The sequence below is a fragment of the Thamnophis elegans genome, chromosome 3 (assembly GCF_009769535.1).
Source record: "Thamnophis elegans isolate rThaEle1 chromosome 3, rThaEle1.pri, whole genome shotgun sequence".
Taxonomy (NCBI): domain Eukaryota; kingdom Metazoa; phylum Chordata; class Lepidosauria; order Squamata; family Colubridae; genus Thamnophis; species Thamnophis elegans.
The window spans coordinates 116,830,750-116,851,908 of record NC_045543.1 but is presented as its reverse complement, the minus strand read 5'-3'; the positions used below and the strand labels follow the sequence as shown (position 1 = coordinate 116,851,908).

The following is a 21,159-nucleotide window of genomic DNA, read 5'->3' as shown; positions in this document are numbered from 1 at the left end:
TGTCTATTTTTTTAATGTCACATTGAATATACAATGAAGAAAATTTCATCTCCCTCCCTCCTCCCCCAGTGTAAGGCCTAATCATTATATGAGAAACCTTTTAATTGGGGTAATATTTACTATCAGGAAAAGCCAGGAATAGGTCACTTATGTTTCAGTTAGAAAGATTTAAAAGGAACACCTTTTTTCTGTAACGTGGTTGTTTGCAACTGCTGAATTCTTGCCAAGGATAATTCTATACCATTCTGTCCTCTTAAATCTTTATTTAATGCTATTTAGAGATATGCTGCCTCTTGTGAAAGAACCCAGATGTCTGCATTGCAGCTGCTTATAAGCCCTTTGCATGTGCAGCTTGCTTAACATTTTGTGTTTACTTGAATAACCATGAAATCAGTTTGAAGCCTAAAATCTGAGGAATTATAAAAATTTAATAGCTTGGAATGAAAAATGTGCTTGTTTTATATTTAATAGTACAGTTTATAGATTCAAATCTATTACATTGTAATACTTTGTCATTTGGAGAGTTAGGGTATCTTCTTTTAGTATAGCTACAGTACTCGATTTAAATATATTTCAAAAGAAAGGCTGTACTGTTACATATTGTAATTGGTTATTAAAATTTCTGATTCCTACTCCAAAATTTATTGCATTAATTGTATCCTTGCACAAACATACATATAACACACAATTCATATAAGAATGCTTAAAAGCTCTGTTGACTAAATCTGAAGGTCTTATAGTGCTTAAATTGACAATATTTGTAGTATAAGAGAATGGCAATTTCATGTTCCCTACTGGAACATGTTTGAAACTCTCTGTTGTTCCAAAATTATAAATAAAATAGGTCCAGAAAATATTCTGATGCTCTAACTTGATTAATTGGCACAAAATTAATTAATTATTATTTAACTATCTTATTTAGTGATAGTTAACACTTTCAAAAAGGACACCACAGTAATTTTATGTGCTACATGAATATATGTTCCAATAGTTAAAATTATTTCAATGTATTAATTTGATTGCTTATTTTAGAAGTAAAACATTTTGGGTCAGGCATGGGAATCCAAGAATGACACAGTTTAATGCTCCAAGCAATTTCTTTATTGCTCTTTACCTATGGACAAAATCTTGCCAGACTAAATCTCATTCTGCATAACTATCTGATAAATTCTGAGAAGAAACTAGGGAGGATCCCTTCCATTCTGCTTCCTGCATAGCAACAACTCAAGGTTGATGTTTCTCTTCCCCCTCCCTAATCCAGTGCCAGATTCCAACACATTTAAATTACCACTCAGAAGCAAATCCTTTTGTGATTTTAGTAAGATTTATTTCTTGGGTAAATATGGCTGCTGCCCCCCCTCCCCCCCTGCTAGTTTGGTATTTTGAAAGTTTTAACCCTAATAGATCTGCATCCCACCAGGATAGAAAAAGTCTGGCAAAAAAAGAGAACATTTAGTAAATTATTTTCATTAAGTAGGAGATTATTTCTTTTAATTTACCAGCCTTGTATAAGTAACTCCTCTATATTCAGAACTGAAGTGTCGTTGACAATTTTCAGCCTGTGAATTTCCCAAGGCCAGATGAAATAGACATTGGGGAAGCAAAGCACTGTTCATATGTTGCTGAATACAAAATTCTTTGCCACTGTAGTTGGCACAGATCTTTCACTGATCATTGGCATTAACTGAATATTATATAAGGTTCCTGATAGGTGACAAATAGATAAATAGTACAATTTGTCTGATCTTGACTACTTTTTGTTCTAGGTGACAATTTTGCCATAATTGAACTGACTTGCACATTCAGTCAACAAGTTTGCATTTGTGTTTCATTTTATTAATAGTCAAAGTTTGCCCCTTTGACTGCATGATCCTGTTGTAACCCTCTCAAAGGTTATTTCTGAGAATGGAAAGCTGATAATTCTTGGAAACTAGCAATCTACTTCAACTGTATACTGACCAGCTGCAAAAATGTAGAAATGAACACCGCTTTCTGTCCTTTTGTGTAAAAAATCTATGATGCTCAGATATTTATTCTTGAAGTACAGGATTACATTATAAGATAGGCTTATGGGATTTAGTGAAAGAGAGATTTCAGTTCTGATTTCAAATTGGAAAATTCATATTCAGCTCTAGTTAAGGTTTCCTCCAATGTTGCTTAACAAATGAAGTCTGATAAAATAATTATTCTCTTTATGTTCTTAGCAATAATGTGGATAGATGCAAACTTCGCCATGGAATTTTTCTTTAAAATATTTATGGAAAAATTCCATGGAAAAAAAAGAAAGCCTATGCTTTTGTAAGAATGTTGATGCTACAAATATTTCCCTACATACTGAATAATGCTAACATTTGGATTTTTTTCTACTGTTTACTTTCTGATGCCCTGATTCTTTCTCACTCTGAAATATCAACCTATGCAAGTCAAAATCATATAGGGATATAATCTAGATACTGTTTATTCATACTTCTCCTTTATGGGTATTTGGCATATAAAAATGTCATTACCAATGCACTCCCCCTCCCCTTTTAAGAAATAGAAAAAGTGTGTATGATTTTTTAAATCTTAACACCTTAGGAACAAAACAGCAAAATTATATAGTTTCTAGTTAAATTTTGCTATTATATCTGTACATTTATTATTATTGTCCATTGAGACAAACTCAAGAAATAGTATGTTGTTGATCTTAAGCTTTTAAACGTATTAAGACCTGAACATCTTGTAAATTCATGTGATGCTTCAAATTCAAAATAGCACATAATTGGCCTATATAAGCAATTTCATGAAAAGCATTATTGAGAGATTTTTCCCCCAGCAGCATTTAATTTTGACTTGACCTCTTTGTGGGCTTCAGAATCTTGCCTGGTAGTAGGAGAAAGTGCCGACGAATGCATATTCACTAACACAATGGTAAATATCAAGAGTTGTTTTGTTTTACAATAGATATTTAATCATACAAGTAAAGGTACTGCTCAAGTGCAGTGATGCTGCATATTCTGCTTTTATTTTAAAAAAGTGTTAAAAAGAAATTAAATAACGTACTAGTTCTGTTTTTTTGCAAATTATTTTTTGCTACAGTTTTTTTAATAGTGACAGTAATAACCCTCTTTAAACTGAATAATTTTAACTGCTAGGCATCTTTAGCTTGTTCTGGTTACACACTATGAAAAAGAGATCTCATGTAACACATTTCCTGTTTATACTACATTGGCAACTGTCTTTAGTGATTCACTCTTCAGAGTTCACACAAAATGCATCTTTAAATTAGTGCACTATTGATGGAACTTCTAACTTACAGTGCATTATTGACAGATCTGCTAACTTACGCACAGTATAAGATGGATCGGTTAAACACTTGATAATTTTTAAGGTAAGTGTTGTGGTGAGATATTGCAGAACAATTTGAATGAGGAAGGGAAAGCTTGTGAGACGCAGCAGACCAGAACAGATTCTTGATAACTGCAGGTGTGTCTCAGCTCCTTAAAAGCATGACTGGCTAGAATAGCCCTGTTCATTGGACTATTCTAGATAGCGTAGAGGTTTTGGCTGCTATTTAATCAACATGTCTGTCATTTGAAACCTTCCCCAACTGCATTCTAATAAGACATGTTTTACTATCTTCCTGAGTTTTAACTAGTCATTTCTCTCATGAATGAAGGCAAATATACACCTCCCAGGATAATGTTGCAGGTTCTAATCTGGGTCGGTTACCGGGACCAGAGGTTTTGGATGGGCTCCAGCATGAGTCCGAAAGTTTGGAAGACCAAACCTCTGGTCCCGGTGATTGACCCAGATTGGATCCTGCAGCCATTTCTCTGTTTGCGAAAAACAATAATTCTTGTTCTGCAATATGGTTGTGTGTGTGTGTGTGTGATTAATTGATTGGTTATGCCGAGTTTATGTTCTCTCTTTTCTTTCCCCAATGTAAAATATTTATGAAATGATATAATGGTGAATTAGGTGTGGTTGGAGGCAAGACAGTAATATTTTTTGTGTGATTGACCAAATTAAATCTCTTTTAGAAACAATTCATAAAAGCTCCAAGTCCACATCAAACTTCACTCTATGCCTGAGGGCAGAAAATTCTTAGATTCCATGAAACTATACATCTCTGTTTACTAGCCTTATTGAAACATGATACTTCAAATTGAGGTATATTAAGATTAATACATACTGTACATACTGTAATTGTTGAAAGCACCATTAAAATAAAAACCACTATCAACAGATATTCATTCCGATTGCATTGAAAAGGGGAAGATTGATATAGGTTGGTGTAGTTTTTTAAACTCCAGATGTTTCCTCTAAAATACACATGTGAAGTCAGTTTGTTGAAGAGAAAGTCTCTTTTTTAGCTTATGTAAAAAATCTTACATGTACTATTTTAATTGAAAGAATCTATTTTTTTTTTAAAAAAATCAAGGATGACATTCTCTCTTTCCTAAATCTCACTGGCTAAAATATTTTAATAACAAAATTATCACAAGATTCTTGTTTTTGTTCTCATATATTTCATAGAAATTTGCAGATTTTGTCTGAGAAAGTAGCATAAAATAGGACTTCAAAAATAGTCTTGGCTTGTTGTTAGATCTTAAAAAAAATCAGTATTAATTATTGCTATTCTCATGAATAATCATTTGAGTTCTATATTGCATTGTTTGGAAAGTATTATTAAATACCCCATAGGAGCTAAATTGTTGACTCTTTTAGGTTCAGCTAATATTTATGGAAAAACCTGTGGAAAACATCTATGAGAGTAGTTGCTTAATTAGCTAGTTGCGTAACTAGCTCATGTTTTGCACATGGATTGAAATAGAGTTATTTCGTTGGTATGCTGCATAAATTAGTTGCAGTCTGCAATAGTTGAAATAAGTCTTATAAGACAGTGATATAGATAGGTGCTTAAATAAAAAGTAAATGCACAAACATACTGTACATACATGCATACACAGATACATACTTGTCTACTGGGAAATTGATGTCAAAGGTTTTTTTCTAGGTAGCTAGAATTGTACTATCAGCCTTTTGAAGGCCAGGTCAGGAAAGAAACATCATAAAGTTGACTATAAAAATACTACGTAGACTGTAATAACAGAATCTTGAACGTCTGCTTCCCTCTCTCTCAAACCCCAGTGACTTAGAGTGAAGTTTTAGCTACTTTCTCATGCATTTCCTGGGCTTAACATACACTTGTTTTTGTAACTATTTCTGTATATTTATTCTAAGGTCATCTTTGTGGCTCTCTTCAAGTATATTGGTAAAAAACCCTAATTACGTGTAGCATGACATTTCAAATTCTCTTTCCCTCATGCATCTCTCATTGGGGATCTTCTGTAACAGATTTGAAGTTATGTACAAAATAGAACAAAATAAGGGAAAGTCCCATTGCATCATCAGATAGATGGTGCAGCAAGCATTTCTGAGCTATTTTGATAACTGATCACCTTTTTTGTTCCCTCAAAGTGAGTGACTATGAGTGCTGTAGTATCCACTTTATGTACTATATGCTCTAAGTAGATCTTATATAAGTGGTGCATTGCATATTACGTGTTGCTGTAGGCAGTTCTCCAAAGCTTTGTGGCTTGACCTCCTGACTCTCTTGTAGAATATCTTTCTGCAGTGACACTTGTATTAGTATTAAAGAAAATTAGTTCTGCAATCTCCTTTGGAACTTATGTCTCCCCTCAGCCCTGTTTGTCTTTTCTAAAATAATCTTTAAAACATCCTTTCTTGGGTCAGTTGTGCAACCACATGACCTTCTTTCCTTCCTTCCTTCTTCCTTTCTTCTTCCTTTGGAAATTGAAACATCCAGTGACAAAAGCTCTTAGAGAATTGATGGAAATGTTCTGACATTGTAACCTTTCATTACAGATTTAATTCTATGTGATCTTGGAAAATGGAAACTAAACTCCTTGATATTTGTGAGTTTCTACAGTGCTGTTGACTGGAATAGAGTACAGATAGTTCTTAGCTTATGACTGTAACTGAGTCATATATCATTTTGATTGTAAGTCATTGTGGTCGGAGAATTAGATTCAAAGTTAACAACTATTTCTTATGAGGGTCATTAAAAGAAATCAGCAAAATCATTAAGCAAATCCATTTTCCCAATGGATGTGTTTTTTCCCTAAAAACCGGAAGTAAATACCGCCAACTTCCCACCAAAAGTCACAAATTGTAGTGTTATGATTCTGGGATGTTGTAAACAGCCATAATGGTAAATTGGTTGCAAAGTGCCCAAAATGTGATCCCATGAGCATGGGAACCGTGTAGCTGTCATTAAATGGGTTGTAAGTCAATTTGAGGAAGTCTTTTGTAAATTTAAATGGTTGTTAAATGAACGTAAGTTAAGGGCTACCTTTATAAGGAGTTTCTAGGTACAGCCATGAGAAATCCAATTCCTTTTATATGCTGTAGGTTTTGTAATACAGAGAGAAACTAGGCATTTTGTAGCCACAGAGCAGCATGTAGTCTCCAAGTTCTCCTTTTTTCTGGCTATGATTGTTGAAAACTGACAATAGTTTCCCACAGTTTTGAGATGGGAAATACATAGCAACTATACTATAAGCCTTAAATAAGTGCATCATACTTAAAAGCCACACGATTGATATATTATGTGCTATCAAGTTGAGGGCAACTCTTAGCAGCCATCTAGATAGATTTTTTTTTAATGACATTCTGTCCCTAAACTGGTCTTTGCTTCTCATTGAAACAGATACTTTTAGTGCTGGTGGACTAAATACTGTTTTTGAAATCTATATGCATTTCCTTAGATGCTTCAGAACACTCAAGAATGTATACAAACAAGCTCTTTCCAATCAATATATACTTGAACATAGCTACATTTTTTTCTGGGCTCCTCTCAACTCTTTGGCATCTGCTTTTTGGCTGCCTCTGCGTACAAGTACATGCACAAATCTTTTGACTTCATCCAGGAACAACTTCAGATAACCATGTGTAGGGGCCGAGGTGGCGCAGTGGTTAAATGCAGCACTGCAGGCTACTTCAGCTGACTGTAGTTCTACAGTTCGGCTGTTCAAATCTCACCGACTCAGGGTTGACTCAGCCTTCCATACTTCTGAGGTGGGTAAAATGAGGACCCGGATTGTTGTTGGGGGCAATATGCTGACTCTGTAAACCGCTTACAGAGGGCTGAAAGCCCTATGAAGCGGTATATAAGTCTAACTGCTTGTGCCCTCTCTATCGGCACGCATGCCGTCGCCAGCTACTCTTCTGGTTTTCGGTGCGCACATGTGCACTAGCCAGCTGGTTTTCATGGGCACTGGAGCACCAGAAAGCGATCTGAAAACAACCTGGAAAAAAGACCTGAAAACAGCCTGAAAATGGCCCCAAAACTAGCTCGTTTTTCAGGTTCTTTTCAAGTCGTTTTCGGGCCTTTTTCAGGACATTTTTTTGGCCATTTTTCAAGCCAAAACCAGCCTGAAAATAGCCTGAAAAATAAGCATGCGCCTGCTGGCCAGCTGGTCTTTGGGTTTCTGGTGCTCTGGGGCATGCTTATGCACACATGTTCTGGTCTGGGCACTCTGTGCCGAAAAGGTTTGACATCACTGCTATATTATGAGAAAAAAGAGCCAAAATGTCCCCTCCATACATTGAAGCTTTGTACAAGATGTGAAGGGCCTGTTTTGGTCTTTCAGCTCTTCAATATCCTGAGAGTATCTTTTCAAATTAGACAGAATTTTTTGCCAATTTCTTTGCCAAACTTTAACTTTACTTCTTTCTTTTTAAAAAATAGAACACTTTGCTTTTCATAACTGTGTACAGCATATATAATAATCAAAATGGAATTTTATTCACTTTTATTAACTTCATTTGTAAATACAATCTCCATTTATTTCTTTGGACAGTGACTTTATGTAATGCTTTCATTTGCATACCTATTTTAGTTCCCTGCTTTTTTTTCCCCTCTGCCTTTTAAAATGTGACATTTAGAAAAAAATGGGAGGGAGAATAGGAGCGGTGAACAAGAGATGGACGGAACATAATAATAACTATAATTTTTGAATGTCAAGGAATTGTGAATGTAGACTTATATAAAGGCAATTACTGCAGGAACCCATTTGTGCTTGGCAGAGCAAGTTCTGACAGATGATAGGAAAGTACAAATGTGCGCTCTTCATTATTTGATTGTCTTAAGAGAGTCTTATTTGAGTTGGCAGATTGACATATTGAAGCTTATCTGCTGATAATATTACAACTTGCTGGGGAATGTGAAAACCTGGAACATTTTTTAGAAATTTTTAAATCTTATTGGGTAAAAGTGGATAAAATGAAGTGGAAGTAAATTACAAATTTTGAATCACTAAGAATATCTATACTGATTGATTTATTTATTACATTTCTAACTTCTAGAAATATTGGATGGTTCTAAATGTCTGGGTTTTTTTTCTTTTAAACATAGTCAGATAATCTTGGATAAACATAGTATGGTTTCCAGTGGAGGTGCTTGTCATTATTTCAAGATGAGAAGAAAGTAAAAAGGATCTTCTCTTGAGTTTCTTTTCCACTTATTTTCCAGTTACAGGGTATATTGTCTCTTCTCTGACCATTATTTTGTTAATATCTCTGCCCAGGATCTTTCCCACTTACTGTAGGAAGTTAGCACCCACACCTCTCCTAGAAAAATGAAGTATTCTAGGAAATATTAAATAAGCAGAATATTATATTTCCCTGGATGAGAAATAGAGAAACATGTTTTTAGGCAGGAAACAGACTCACTCTTCATAGTACCTACCATCCTCAATATTCCACAGCAGACGTCTGCACTTAAGAGATAAAGAGTCTATTCATAGGCAGATGCCCTCACCCAAGATCCAACAAAGGTAGGATTAGCCCTCTACCCATTTCACCACATGGCACCTAGGAAGATTACATCACCCAGCAAGGCTCAGCCAAGCTCAACCCTGGGACTGGGGACATGCAGGGAGAACTACAGAGTTGTCCCTACATGGCCCCATGGGAGTCTGACAACCAATCAGAATACAAGCTCAAATTCAAAAGCCCAGAGAGCTGAGTATAAAACTCAGGCACTCTCAGCATCTCTTCCCCCCTTTTTTTCTTCACCTAACATCTTCAAGGCATGTGATTCTGTCCATCATTAAAATCATCTTTGCAATCAGCCACCATGTTTCCAGTGTCTTTCTCCCCACTTGAAATTGAACCAAGGTGGACATTTCTTCCAACAATTCCATTATAGATAACGACTGGCAGATCAAAAGGAATTCAAGGCAGTGTCATTTATTGAAGGCTCATTCTTGATTCCAGGGACTACAGTCCAAACTTGTTTGAAGATGTCATACAATCTGGCTTTTTAACAACAACATTTATGTTCATGGTATGTTACCTAAACACACATACACAGTTGCCCTAGGAAGCTCACCATATTTATGTATTACTTTTGTTCTTCCAAAATGCATATTACATCTTCATGTTATTATTGTTCTTTTGGGATTTTTATAAAAGAAAGCTAGTAGAAAAACTGTCATAACTTTTGCAAATAAAAATGCTACTTTATCCGCAGTTTATAGAGTAGCAGCACATAACAGATATTTTCACTCATAGTCATATTGGGAAAAAAAGAGAGGTTCCAATTGGAGCCAATAAAAAACATCTGTTGCCTTATTTATAGCTCTCATTTCCAAGAAGTAAATTCTTTAGCACATGAAAAACTGGATGACAGCTCATAATTCATAAAGTTACCACAGCCTAATCTGATAGTACATCATGTACAAAACTCCTCCCTATCATACAGACAATATCACTTCCTTTTAACACGAGATACTGTGCTGCATATTAAATTGGTAGCCTACATACTTTGGAGCACTCATTATAATAATTAAAAGATAATAAAAGGGCCATAATACTGTACTATTACAGAAAGCTGACTCAAAATCAGGAACTTGCTATTGGAAGATGCATATCCCCACTGTGTTTTGTTAGAAGCCAATTTTTCTTTCATCCCCCAAATCTGTTTTACGTTATATTATATTGATTCTGATTTAAAATGTTTGCTAACTCAAGCAGCCACTTCACACAGTCTGATGATTGGCTCTGAAAAAGGAGGGAATTTTGAAACAAAGCTATATTAATACATGTACTTGCAGGTAATGGAATATCCTTTATAAAATAGAGTCAATCCAAAAAATAAAGTATCCCTCAAATCAAGATTGAATTCAGGTTTTATTGGTAACAGGATGTTTTGTATTAATCCTCTCATCCCTCTTAATTGAGCATATTAAGTACAATTATAGAGGAAGTTAAGGGACGCAGTGGCCAAGACGCTGAGTTTGTCAATCAGAAAGGTCAGCAGTTCGGCAGTTCGAATCCCTAGCACTGCGTAACGGAATGAACTCCCGTTACTTGTCCCAACTTCTGCCAACCTAGCAGTTCAAAAGCAAGTAAAAAATGCAAGTAGAAAAATAGGGACCACCTTTGGTGGGAAGGTAACAGCGTTCTGTGCGCCTTTGGTGTTTAGTCATGCTGGCCACATGACCACGGATACATCTTCAGACAGCACTGGCTCTTCGGCTTTGAAACAGAGATGAGCACCGCCCCCTAGAGTCAGGAATGACTAGCACATATGTACAAGGGGAACCTTTACATTTATGGAGAAAGTTACATTACTGAATCCCTGTTGAATCATTGAGTACAAATCTCATTATCTAGGTTCTTGAGAAGCTTTAATTTCTTTCTGAAACACAATCTGCTCTTTCTCCTTGGTCATTGTCATTTTCCACATTAGATAAACCTGCGCATCTTTTCAGTTGTCTGTTTAGTTCACTGGGTCTCAAACTTCCTAATGCTGTGACCCTTTAATACAGTTCCTCATGTTGTGGTGACCCCCAACCATAAAATTATTTTATGTTTTCCATATTTTTTTGAAAATATGTGTTTTCCGATGGTCTTAGGCGACCCCTGTGAAAGGGTCATTCTACCCCCAAAGGGGTCCCGACCCACAGGTTGAGAACCACTGATTTAATTGAAAGTGGCTGGGTATGGAAGTCTGGTTTGTGTTTGTACAGCATGAACCTTGACTATAAAATTCACATGTCTGAGTCATGTTTATCTATATGACAACAATCTGTTGAGTAGATACATCATAATTCCTTTCCTAAGAGTTCTCCTCCAACACAAGTCTCTAAACATAAAAGAATAATTCGGCTTTAGAGGTAAATCATAATATTTGTCTCCTGTATATCTTGTACTAAATGAATCTCTTTTTTCCATGCTTTGTCCAATTACATTGTAGAAGGCAGATATAAATTTTGTTATATCCACTTTCATGCTTCCTCAAGCAGTAATGAAAAGTTTGAGAACTTGCAGAGCCAATTTTCTAGCTTTAATTTTCCATGCACCTTTGCCAGGTAATAACTCTGAAGATCTCTTTTTACTGAGAACTCCTCCAAAATGTGCAGCTGTGTGCTGGTTTCATCTTGCAGTTTGTAACTATGTTGGCAGTGTTTAAATACAAGGTATGTTGTCAGCTCACACGTTGTCGTTGCTAAATGCTGTTCAGGCCTGTCTCCATCAGTGAAAGGGGAGAGCTTGTAGATTGGAGGAATCCCAATCTCTTTTTAATTTGATTGGTTATTACAGAGACAAGATAAAAATAGAACTAGCATTTCTGCCTTATCGTTAAACCTGGGGTAAATGTTTAATGACCAGTGAAGAAGCCTCAGTGGGACACTTTCAGTGGCGTGTACATTTTGGAGACAATATGACTTAAAATAAAACAGAAGAGTGTGATTTTTTTCATGTGGGAAAACTAAGATGATTACTTTAAGTGAAAAATTGATACTGGATTGTAGCAAAGAAATCTCTAAAGTTGTTCAGATTCTTAAGAGTGGACTTGGGTCTCCAAATCGCTGGGCAGTTTTACAACGCACTTCAAAACAGAAGATAGTTTTAAAGTCAGGTACTGGTTGATGACTACTTGTTACGTTTTGTTTTTGTTTTATTTTGTGCATGATCATTACAAATTGCATGTTGGCATTAATAGAGTATCTAATAAAGTCTTACTTGTAGGCTAATTTAATTAGTTAGTTAGTTATATTCTTAACGTATTTCTTTTTATAGTTTGGTTTATAGCTCCACAATTTAAAGACCAGAATGGAGCCTACCCATTAAAGTCATAATTCATGATGGGCATAAAATAGATTCCCCCCCCCTTGTGATTGATCAATTTTTTTGACCGTTTTTGCAGTAATTGTTAAGGAATCCATTGTTCACTATGGGCTAATTTTGCTGGAAATGGGGAAATAAATGCTGTTTTTCAGCAAAAATTTAATAAAACATGATCACATGGTAGGCAGCTTAAATGTGGGCCAGTTGCCGAGCGCCCGAAATGCAGTCACATACCCTGGAGATGACCATTGAAACTTCAGAATCTGGTCTTAAGTACCCATGGAGAGGTTGCATTACTTTGGTCATTACCTGTAGTTCTTGGTTTAGCTTAATTCTCATTATATTTTGATACATGTAAAATTTTCTGCTCTATCCATACTCAAAGCTTGTTTTGACATGGATAGGTGGATTATTAAACTTGATTCCAATCTGTTACCATATGGTTGCAGCATCAATTTAAAAAGTAAAAGCATCCAAACTAAATCTGGCCTTTTTTTGTAAATCATGTAAAATGGTATTTTGTTCTAAGAATATTATGGGACGCTTAATTTGGAACGCAAATCTTTCCTGGTTTTTTTTTTCTTAACCTAAATGAGCACAAAAGGTTTGATTTCCCCACCACCACCACCAAAGGTGGCAAGTTGATGTTGAAAGTCCCAATTGTAGTGTACAAGTAGTCCTTCCTTGAACTCAACATTTCTGTTGCTAAGCAAGACAGTTGTTAAGTGAGTTTTGCCCCATTTTATGACCTTTTCGCCACAGTTGTTAAGCAAATCACTACAGTTGGTAATTGAATCATGCAGTCGTTAAATCTGGCTTCCGTCATTGATTTTGCTTCTTGGAAGCTAGCTGAAGGTTACAAACCATATGACTGTGCAGGACAGCGCAACCGTCATAAATACATGCCAGTTGCCAAGTGCCTGAATTTTGATCATGTGACTGTGAAGCTGCTGCATTTGTCATAAATGTGGAAAAGCAGTCATCAGTCACTTTTTTCAGTGCCATTGAATGGTCACTAAATGAATGGATGTAAGTCGAGGTCTACTTGTAATGGTATAGGAAGTTTATACAAAAGCTTTGCAAGTAGAAGAGCTTCCTTTAAAAAATTAAAGTTTCTTAAAATGCCCCTTTTTGGTAAGGTAATAATTTGTTCATCCTGGTTTAATTATCTGTTTAATTACTATGATTGGAATCTACAGATTCTGTAAAAGAAATGAGTTCCTTTTGGGTCTCAAATTCTCTGAAATGGAAAAGTGAAGAGTATGTAATGCAGGGCAGGGCACAGGAAGAAAGAAGTCTAACCCTTTCATTTCAATCTAGTACTGATGATCTTACCTAGTTTGAGTAATGAAACAACTGCAAGGAAACCACCAAGCTCACCAATTATTGCTCATTTGGACCCTGACCTACAAATACTCTTTATTGGTACCTTTCATTTCCAACCAATTTCAATTAATTTTAATAAAACGTATTGGAATGTTGAACTGGATGAGAGCAGGGGGGGTGGAAACAAATGCAAGAAAGAAAATCCTAATTGTCCTAGATAAATTGCATTTTAAATAATATTTCATCTAAAACATAGATTCATTTCCAGGAACATTATAAACGTCTTCTTGGAAGAAAAAAAAATGCCCTATTTCCTTCCCTCATTAAAATATTATTTTTAAAATCTTGTTTTCTGGAATGATTACTTTGCAGGAAATTAGAAAGAGTTTAATTAAATTGTCCAGCACATTAAGGTTATCATAGTATGTGCACATTTAGAAATAAGCCCCACTGAGCATTGGATTTATATTCAAATAAATATAAATTGGATAGCACTTGACATATTTCAGAGCTCAGTTTTCCGTTCATTGTAGCATCCAGGTTGATTGCAAAAATATTTCTAAGTCTAAATCATTTAGTTTTGCTAATGGCATGCAAAAAGGATGAAAAAAAGTTTCTTACAGAGTATCTTTAGTATATCTATTTAATATAGAAGGGGTGTGTGTGTGTGTGTGTATGTGTATATATGAATTCACACACACACACACACACACACACAGAGGGAGGGAAGGAGAGAGAGAGGAAGGGGGGGGGAGAAAGAATTAATTTATCTCCTGTATTTCTTTCAAAATGTTTGCTTTAAAACCTCATTGCATTAATGGTTCATACAGAAATCACTAGCTAATTTGTGACTCTAATGACAAGGGAGATGGACAAGAAATAATAGGAAGAATGCTGAAAATTACGACCACATAAATGCAAGCCAGCCTGACCTCATGGAAACCCATTTTTTTTAAGAGGGAAAATTATGACATGGGAATGCCCACTTCATGCTACCACTGATTTGTCTATAATTTGATTTAAACATGAACTTTGATGTTGTATCAAATTTTATATTAAACAAAATTATCATGTAAATGAAGGACAGAAGAAAAAACACAAGGAGAGTTGAAAAAGGGAAGTTGTCCAGTATTTTAAATTTAATCAGGTGCATTATATCTCAATCTCTTTATAGATTTCAAACGTAGCTGAATTTTATGTGTTTGTTTGTTTGTTTTACAGTGTTTACACTTTCGGATCTTTGTGAGCAGTTTTCACCTCCAGAAATTGCACCACCTCTTCTTGTGAAATTAGTGGAAGCTATTGAAAGAAAAGGTATGAATAGGTAGAATATAAATGTTAATAAATTGATATAATAACCTATTTAGTATTATTATACTAAAACACATTTTTCTCTTTCACTGGATGAAACAGTGCATTTTAGGGCAACAATTTTTGAATTGTGGTATTTAAACTGTGCTAACTTGCAGAATGTGTCCAAAATCTGGAGTCTATAATTTCTGTGGAATTAAATGCAGCTAGTGAGTCTATTAACATATTTAACAAAGTTTACCTAAAATAGCTAAGAAACGGACATAAAATTGAAGACAATGTACTTTGCTTAATTGAAGCAAATTATTTTGTATTTAAGGTTTGACAAAAAAATCTCTTTTATAAAGTTAATTTAAGTTTCCTCACATACTTTGATTTTCTTAAGAATGGCACAAACAAGCAAAATGCATAACAGAGAAGTAGTTCCTATGCCAAGGAATTATTCTTACTCTCCCTCCCTCCTAATCCTATTGTATCTTCAAGACAATGTTGTCTTCTGGTGATTATCTGGGCTAATTTTCTTGGCAAGGTTTTTCAAAAATGGTTTGCCATTGCTTCCTTCCTAGGGCTGAGGGAGAAGAACTGGCTCCTTCATGCCTAAGGCAGGATTTTAGAACTATGGTCTCTCAGTTTCTAGCCTTAACCACTCTACCAGACTGTTTCCTTTCCATCAAACTGTTTCACTTTATCTCTTCTTACCTAAATTTAAAACTTATTTTGCTAAGGTTTTCAATTGATACTGAAGTTTAAAAAAAAAACTTCCACTATTGGTGATAGTGTAAAGAGCGTAAGGGAGTTGGCTGAAATTTCTTAGTATTGTGCTTGCTGCCCACAACTTCTCTTGCGTGGGCCAAGTGTTAAATAGAAACAACCTCAAATACTTCCTTTGATAACAAAATAGCAATTGCGCTACCTTCAACACATACAACACACGCCTGACTTTGTTTTACACTGAACAAGGTATTCACTCCAACTTGCCCTAGGTTTTCTCCATTTCCAAATGTACAGATACATATTTTGCAGTCGGTTTCTGAAAAACAAAAGACAAAAAACTGCCACTAGTTCTATTCAAAACAACTCTTATAAACTAAAATTAGGCTTTCCAGCATCTAAGATCAGGGTCTCCCAGGTTTTCCAAACAAATACTCAACCAAAGATGGCAGCTTTTCTGAACAAGCAAATGAATGTTCAGAGGCATTCTGTTACGCATCAGTTGAAATATTAGTGCAGATAGTTCTCTGGCTGTTAAGTGCTGCAGTCATTAAGTGAGGCATCACAGGACACTAGCAATGCTATTTCTGCATTCTCCATTGAGACTGCTTATCAGGCTCCAGCTGTGTAGAGCACAGTAATGGAACTCATGTGACACCAGAGTGGTGTGACCATTGTAAATGGGAGGGGGGTTATACCATCATAACTTTGAGTGGTCACAAAATGAAGCTGTTGATAAGAGGGTTACAAGTACTGCTGTAGTTACAAAATTATGAATGAAGGATAATTGGGGCAGAAAAAATATCACTGAAAGAACAGTTGATAATTTTAAATAATGCAAAATTTGATTTGATTTGATTTCCTGAATCTGAGCTTCTCAGAAACTACTATAAAAATACTTTATGCAGTCCTCAGTTCCCTTTGCCTTGCAACATTGGATACTTGCAGTTCTACTTTTATCTATTACATTTATTCCTTATCCATTATTTGGGAGCTCAAGGCAGCATTCTTACTATTTCCATTTTTGACCATAGAAACTAGTCAGGGTATATGGTGCTAGGAGTGATTGGCTCAAAATTGGCCTTCATTCATGTCACAGCAACTAAAGAGTCCTACATTATCTAGGTCCATGGTGGCGAACCCATGGCACACGTGCCAAAAGTGGCACACAAAGCCCTCTCTGTGGGCACGTGCACCATCGCCAGCTGTTCATCTCATTTCCAGCACACAGCTGACGTTCACAGGTGCTGGAGTGCTGGAAAACAGCCCAAAAATGGCCTGAAAATGCCCAAAAAACAGGCATACACACGCTGGCCAACACACATGCCTGAATGATCTGGTTTGGGCACTCCATGCCGAAAAGGTTTGCCATCACTGGCCTAGGTTAAAGGTTCCCAGCCCTTCTGGGTTCACGGACCCGCAATAGCAGCGGTGGAGGGGAAGGGATAATTCTGTATGTAACCTACACATATGCAAATGAAGCTCACCCGCCACAGACTGATACTTGGCCATGGACCAGGAACTGGGGACCCCTGACATACGAGATCAGATTCTTCTCTTTCATTATTATGTTGCTATAAATAGTTCTCTAAAAATTAAAATAAGCTACAGGAGACCCTAAATAAAATCAAGACCTATTGCAATAGAAAATACCTTACCTTTCCCTTCTAACTGAAGTAGTGTAGAGTATTATTGTAATGGCTAGAACCTTCAAGTTGTAACTTGCAGTAAGATCCTCAGCACTCCTTTTAGGAACTCATAAACTTTAAAGGTTTGGTTCGGGTTTGTTGTTGTTTTTTAGTTGTGATATTTGATTTGGCCTTTCTTAGGTTAGGGATTTGGGGTATAAAATTAGATTAATAATGTTACACAATTCAAGAGTTTGCAATACTGTTTCCGCACAGGAGTGATAGAAAATAGATTCATACAAGAACATGGAGGAAATGTAAACAACTGAAAGTTACATTACAGAAAATTTTCACAAACTTAATACATTTTTTTCCTTTCTTTTTTCAAGGTCTGGAATGTTTGTCATTGTATAGATCCCAAGGGTCAAGCAGCAATGTTGAATTAAGACAGATTATTGAGTGTGGTAAGCACAGCTATTTTCAAAAATCAAACTGGGAAATACTTGCTATCTGTGTAATTTGCCTTTCAGACAGCAATGCCATTTATTACATTTAAATTTCATTATATGAGATATATCAAATACTGTGGCAGAAATCGTATTTGGAATAGTGGTAGAGGGAAACCTCAATAAATGGGCTAAGGAAGGGGGAAGGGGTGCTTGTTATTAATGACATTCCAGTAAATTGAAAAGTAGATCATAAGAGACCCAAACATAGAATCTTTGAAACTTAGCAATAAGTTATAGTTTCCCTCTGTCATATGTATATGAGGAACTCAGTCACAGTAAAAACACATTATCATTGCAAAAGTCTCTGCAAGCAAGGTTCAAGAGATACCACTGGTGGATTGCAGGCAATACACCCCGGTACAGGCGTACTGGTCCTTGCCTGGAACACCGGGTACCGTTCCGGTACGGTGCTCTGGAGGGACCACCTGCCTGCCCGAGCGCCTTACCTGTATTTGAGCTCTTCGGCGCATAGAGCGCATGGTGCCTGTGCAACACTCTGCCAAGCAGCTGTAGCATCGCAGAGGCATCACAAAAAGTAAGGAGCATGTGTGCGTGCTCTGCGCATGTTCATGTACTGAACGTCGGGTCCCCTTGCAACCGTAACGGTTGCAACGGTATCTGGAATCCACCAGTGCGACATATCCAAAAGTACCCACAATCACCTACTGTACAGGGAGTGCTCAACAACTACAATTGGGACCAAAATTTCCATCCTAAGCTGTTGCAATCGTAATTCAATTTGGACCCTGTTATATGACAATTTCTGTTAAGCGAATCCAGCTAATCCTAGGTGGTGACGTAGTGGTTAAATGCAGCACTGCAAGCTACTTCAGCTGACTGCAGTTCTGCAGTTCAGCTGTTCAAATCTCACCGGCTCAGGGTTGACTCAGCCTTCCATCCTTCCGAGGTGGGTAAAATGAGACCCGGATTGTTGTTGGAGACAATATGCTGACTCTGTAAACCGCTTAGAGAGGGCTGAAAGCCCTATGAAGCGGTATATAAGTCTAACTGCTATTGCTATTGCTATGGCTGTTTTTTGCTAAAAATCAGCAAAAACACAATCACATAGCTGCAGGGCATTGCAACTGATCATAAATGTGAGTTGCTTATCAAACACCTGAATTGCAATCATGTGGCTGCGGGATGGTTTGGAATGATGGTCGTAAGTGGGGGTCCCTTTTGATACAGTTGTAACTTCTATTGATCATTAAGCAAATGATATGTTGAGGACTACCTGTAGCAGCGTTTTCCAGAATTTATTGAATGGGGATAGGAAAAAAAATACTGCAAAAAGTGTTATTTACACAGGATTCCCCTCCTAGAAAGAATTCTCGTGAGAGTTAAATGCAGATATTATTCCACACTGCTTGTTGTGGGGAGAGCAAAGGAATGTGCATCACAACACACCATTTTGTACTTTTCTGTCATGAGACATTTATCCAACCTTTGGATAAAATGTCAGGTTGCTGTAGATCAGAAATGGGAAATTAATTTTCCCAAGGGGCCACATGAGAAACAGTGATTGATATGGAGGATCTCTATCCTTGCACCCTGCCGACAGGGACAGCCGAAGGGATAGATGTGTCCCATGGGCCATAAAATGAGCCGCAGTGGTTAGAGTGCAGTACTGCAGACTACTTCTGCTGACTGCCGGCTGCCTGCAATTTGGCAGTTAAAATCTCACCAGGCACAAGGTTGACTGAGCCTTCCATCCTTCAGAGGTGAGTAAAATGAGGACCCAAATTGTTGGGAACAATATGCTGACTCTGTAAATCACTTAGAGTGAGCTTTAAACCACTGTGAAGTGGTATATAAGTCTAAGTGCTGCTGCTAAAATGCCCAGGTCTCATCATTCGTTTCAGTATACTTCGCTGAGTGACGTATAGCTCCTGGCAAAATGTAGTGCATAACATGTTTGTGTCTCTGTGTTTTTTAGAGGTTTCTTCAGTGGATTTTGAGGGAATTGAACTTCACATTTTAACAGATGCATTGAAGAGGTACTTTCTCGACTTGCCAAATCCTGTCATTCCAGCATCTGTTTACAATGAAATGATTTCTGTAGCACAAGGTATGTTTATAAATGTTTATTTTGGTAGAGTAGGGGGTTGGAAAATCCTTATTTTTACAGGGCATGCTCATGATGCAATGCTACAGTTCATGCCATTGTGTCAGACATGGCATCTACATGTCGACATCATTGTGTGATTATTATTTTGGTCTGTTGTAGGATGCTGCTGCTGAGTTTTGTTTCTTTTTCCAAAGTAATAATGTAAAAGGACATTATTATAGCTTCTTCCATTACATGATATACATAAATTGGGATTATCTGCAGTTAATCTTGTTCCCTGGCATGCATACCTGTAAGACACACATGATTGAAAGTGTCTGCGTACATTTTAAAAACCTAATGTACAAAATAGATCTTGGTGTTAAGAACTCCATGTAACTTGGCGAGTATACTATTTGTTCAAATACTGGTTAACCAATCAAGGATTCGTATGTAGAAAAAGCTAATTGTTAACCTTTTATCTGTATGCACAAGGTAAATGTATTAGCTAGACATGATTCTGAAGTCCATTTGCAATTTGGGATGCAGTGCAATAAAGACTTAGCGATAAGGTTTGTCTCTTCATTATGAATTCAGACTGTGTATTTCACCTTTTCAGTTTTCAAATTCAGTTGCTCGTTATGGGGACAGGATACAACTTTCAAAGTTAGAATTGCTTTTTTGAGTCTTATCAGCTACATCTCAGAAATTACCCAGTCACATGAGGCAAAGGGGAGATTTCTGCCGGCATTAACTGAATGTTTAGTGGTTTTCATCTAATTATATTTCAGTTTCAATTTGACTTTGATATAATTGATTTTTTTCCTATCCACGCTTGCTTAATTTTTCATTGTTGTAAGGAAAAGTGGTTTAGTTTACATTAAAGGGATTGATGTCTTCTTGCAAAATTGATGCTTTTCCGTGGCTGTTTAGAACAATTGCTGGTGATTTCAAGTTGACAAGGATTTTTTTTCCCTCCCAGAAGTACAGAACTCAGAAGAATATGCTCAAGCATTGAAAAGACTCATCAGATCTCCTAACATACCTCAACAGTATTGGCTCACACTCCAGTATATCCTTAAACATCTCGCTAGACTTTGCCAGATCTCTACCAAAAACCCTTTAAATGCAAAATCTCTGGCTGAAATTTTTAGCCTTTTGCTGTTCAGATCTCCAATAGCCAGGTAAGATACGTGTTCCTGAGTCCTGATCGTTACAAATTTTTCTTCAATGACAATCATACATTTTTTTCCTTCCAATTTTTTTTATTTTACTATAGCACAGTCATTTTTCTTGTTATTTTTTTACAGCTCGGACAGTGAACAACATATAAAAATATTGGAAGTGTTAATTACAAGTGAATTGCATGAGAGACAACCTGCACCAGGTAAGAAAACATGTATTTTGGAAACTTTTTGAAGTTGCCGTCTTTGTTTTCTTTTGCATCCAATGACTCCTACATTTGATGAAGTTTACGTCAGAT

General features: G+C 36.5%; 1 protein-coding gene across 3 annotated transcripts in view; it reads left to right on the top strand.

Moving 5' to 3' along the window:
• Positions 1–21,159, top strand: part of PIK3R1 (phosphoinositide-3-kinase regulatory subunit 1) — a 63,060-nt gene that overhangs the window by 19,249 nt on the left and 22,652 nt on the right. The window contains exons 3-7 of one of the 3 annotated variants that reach the window (XM_032214784.1): positions 14,692–14,784; positions 17,510–17,584; positions 19,566–19,697; positions 20,662–20,860; positions 20,987–21,063. In XM_032214784.1, coding sequence (XP_032070675.1) covers positions 14,692–14,784; positions 17,510–17,584; positions 19,566–19,697; positions 20,662–20,860; positions 20,987–21,063 — 576 coding nt within the window. Of the gene's footprint in view, positions 1–14,691; positions 14,785–17,509; positions 17,585–19,565; positions 19,698–20,321; positions 20,343–20,658; positions 20,861–20,986; positions 21,064–21,159 lie in introns of those variants that run through there. The other 2 variants (XM_032214783.1, XM_032214785.1) reach the window with 2 other exon arrangements.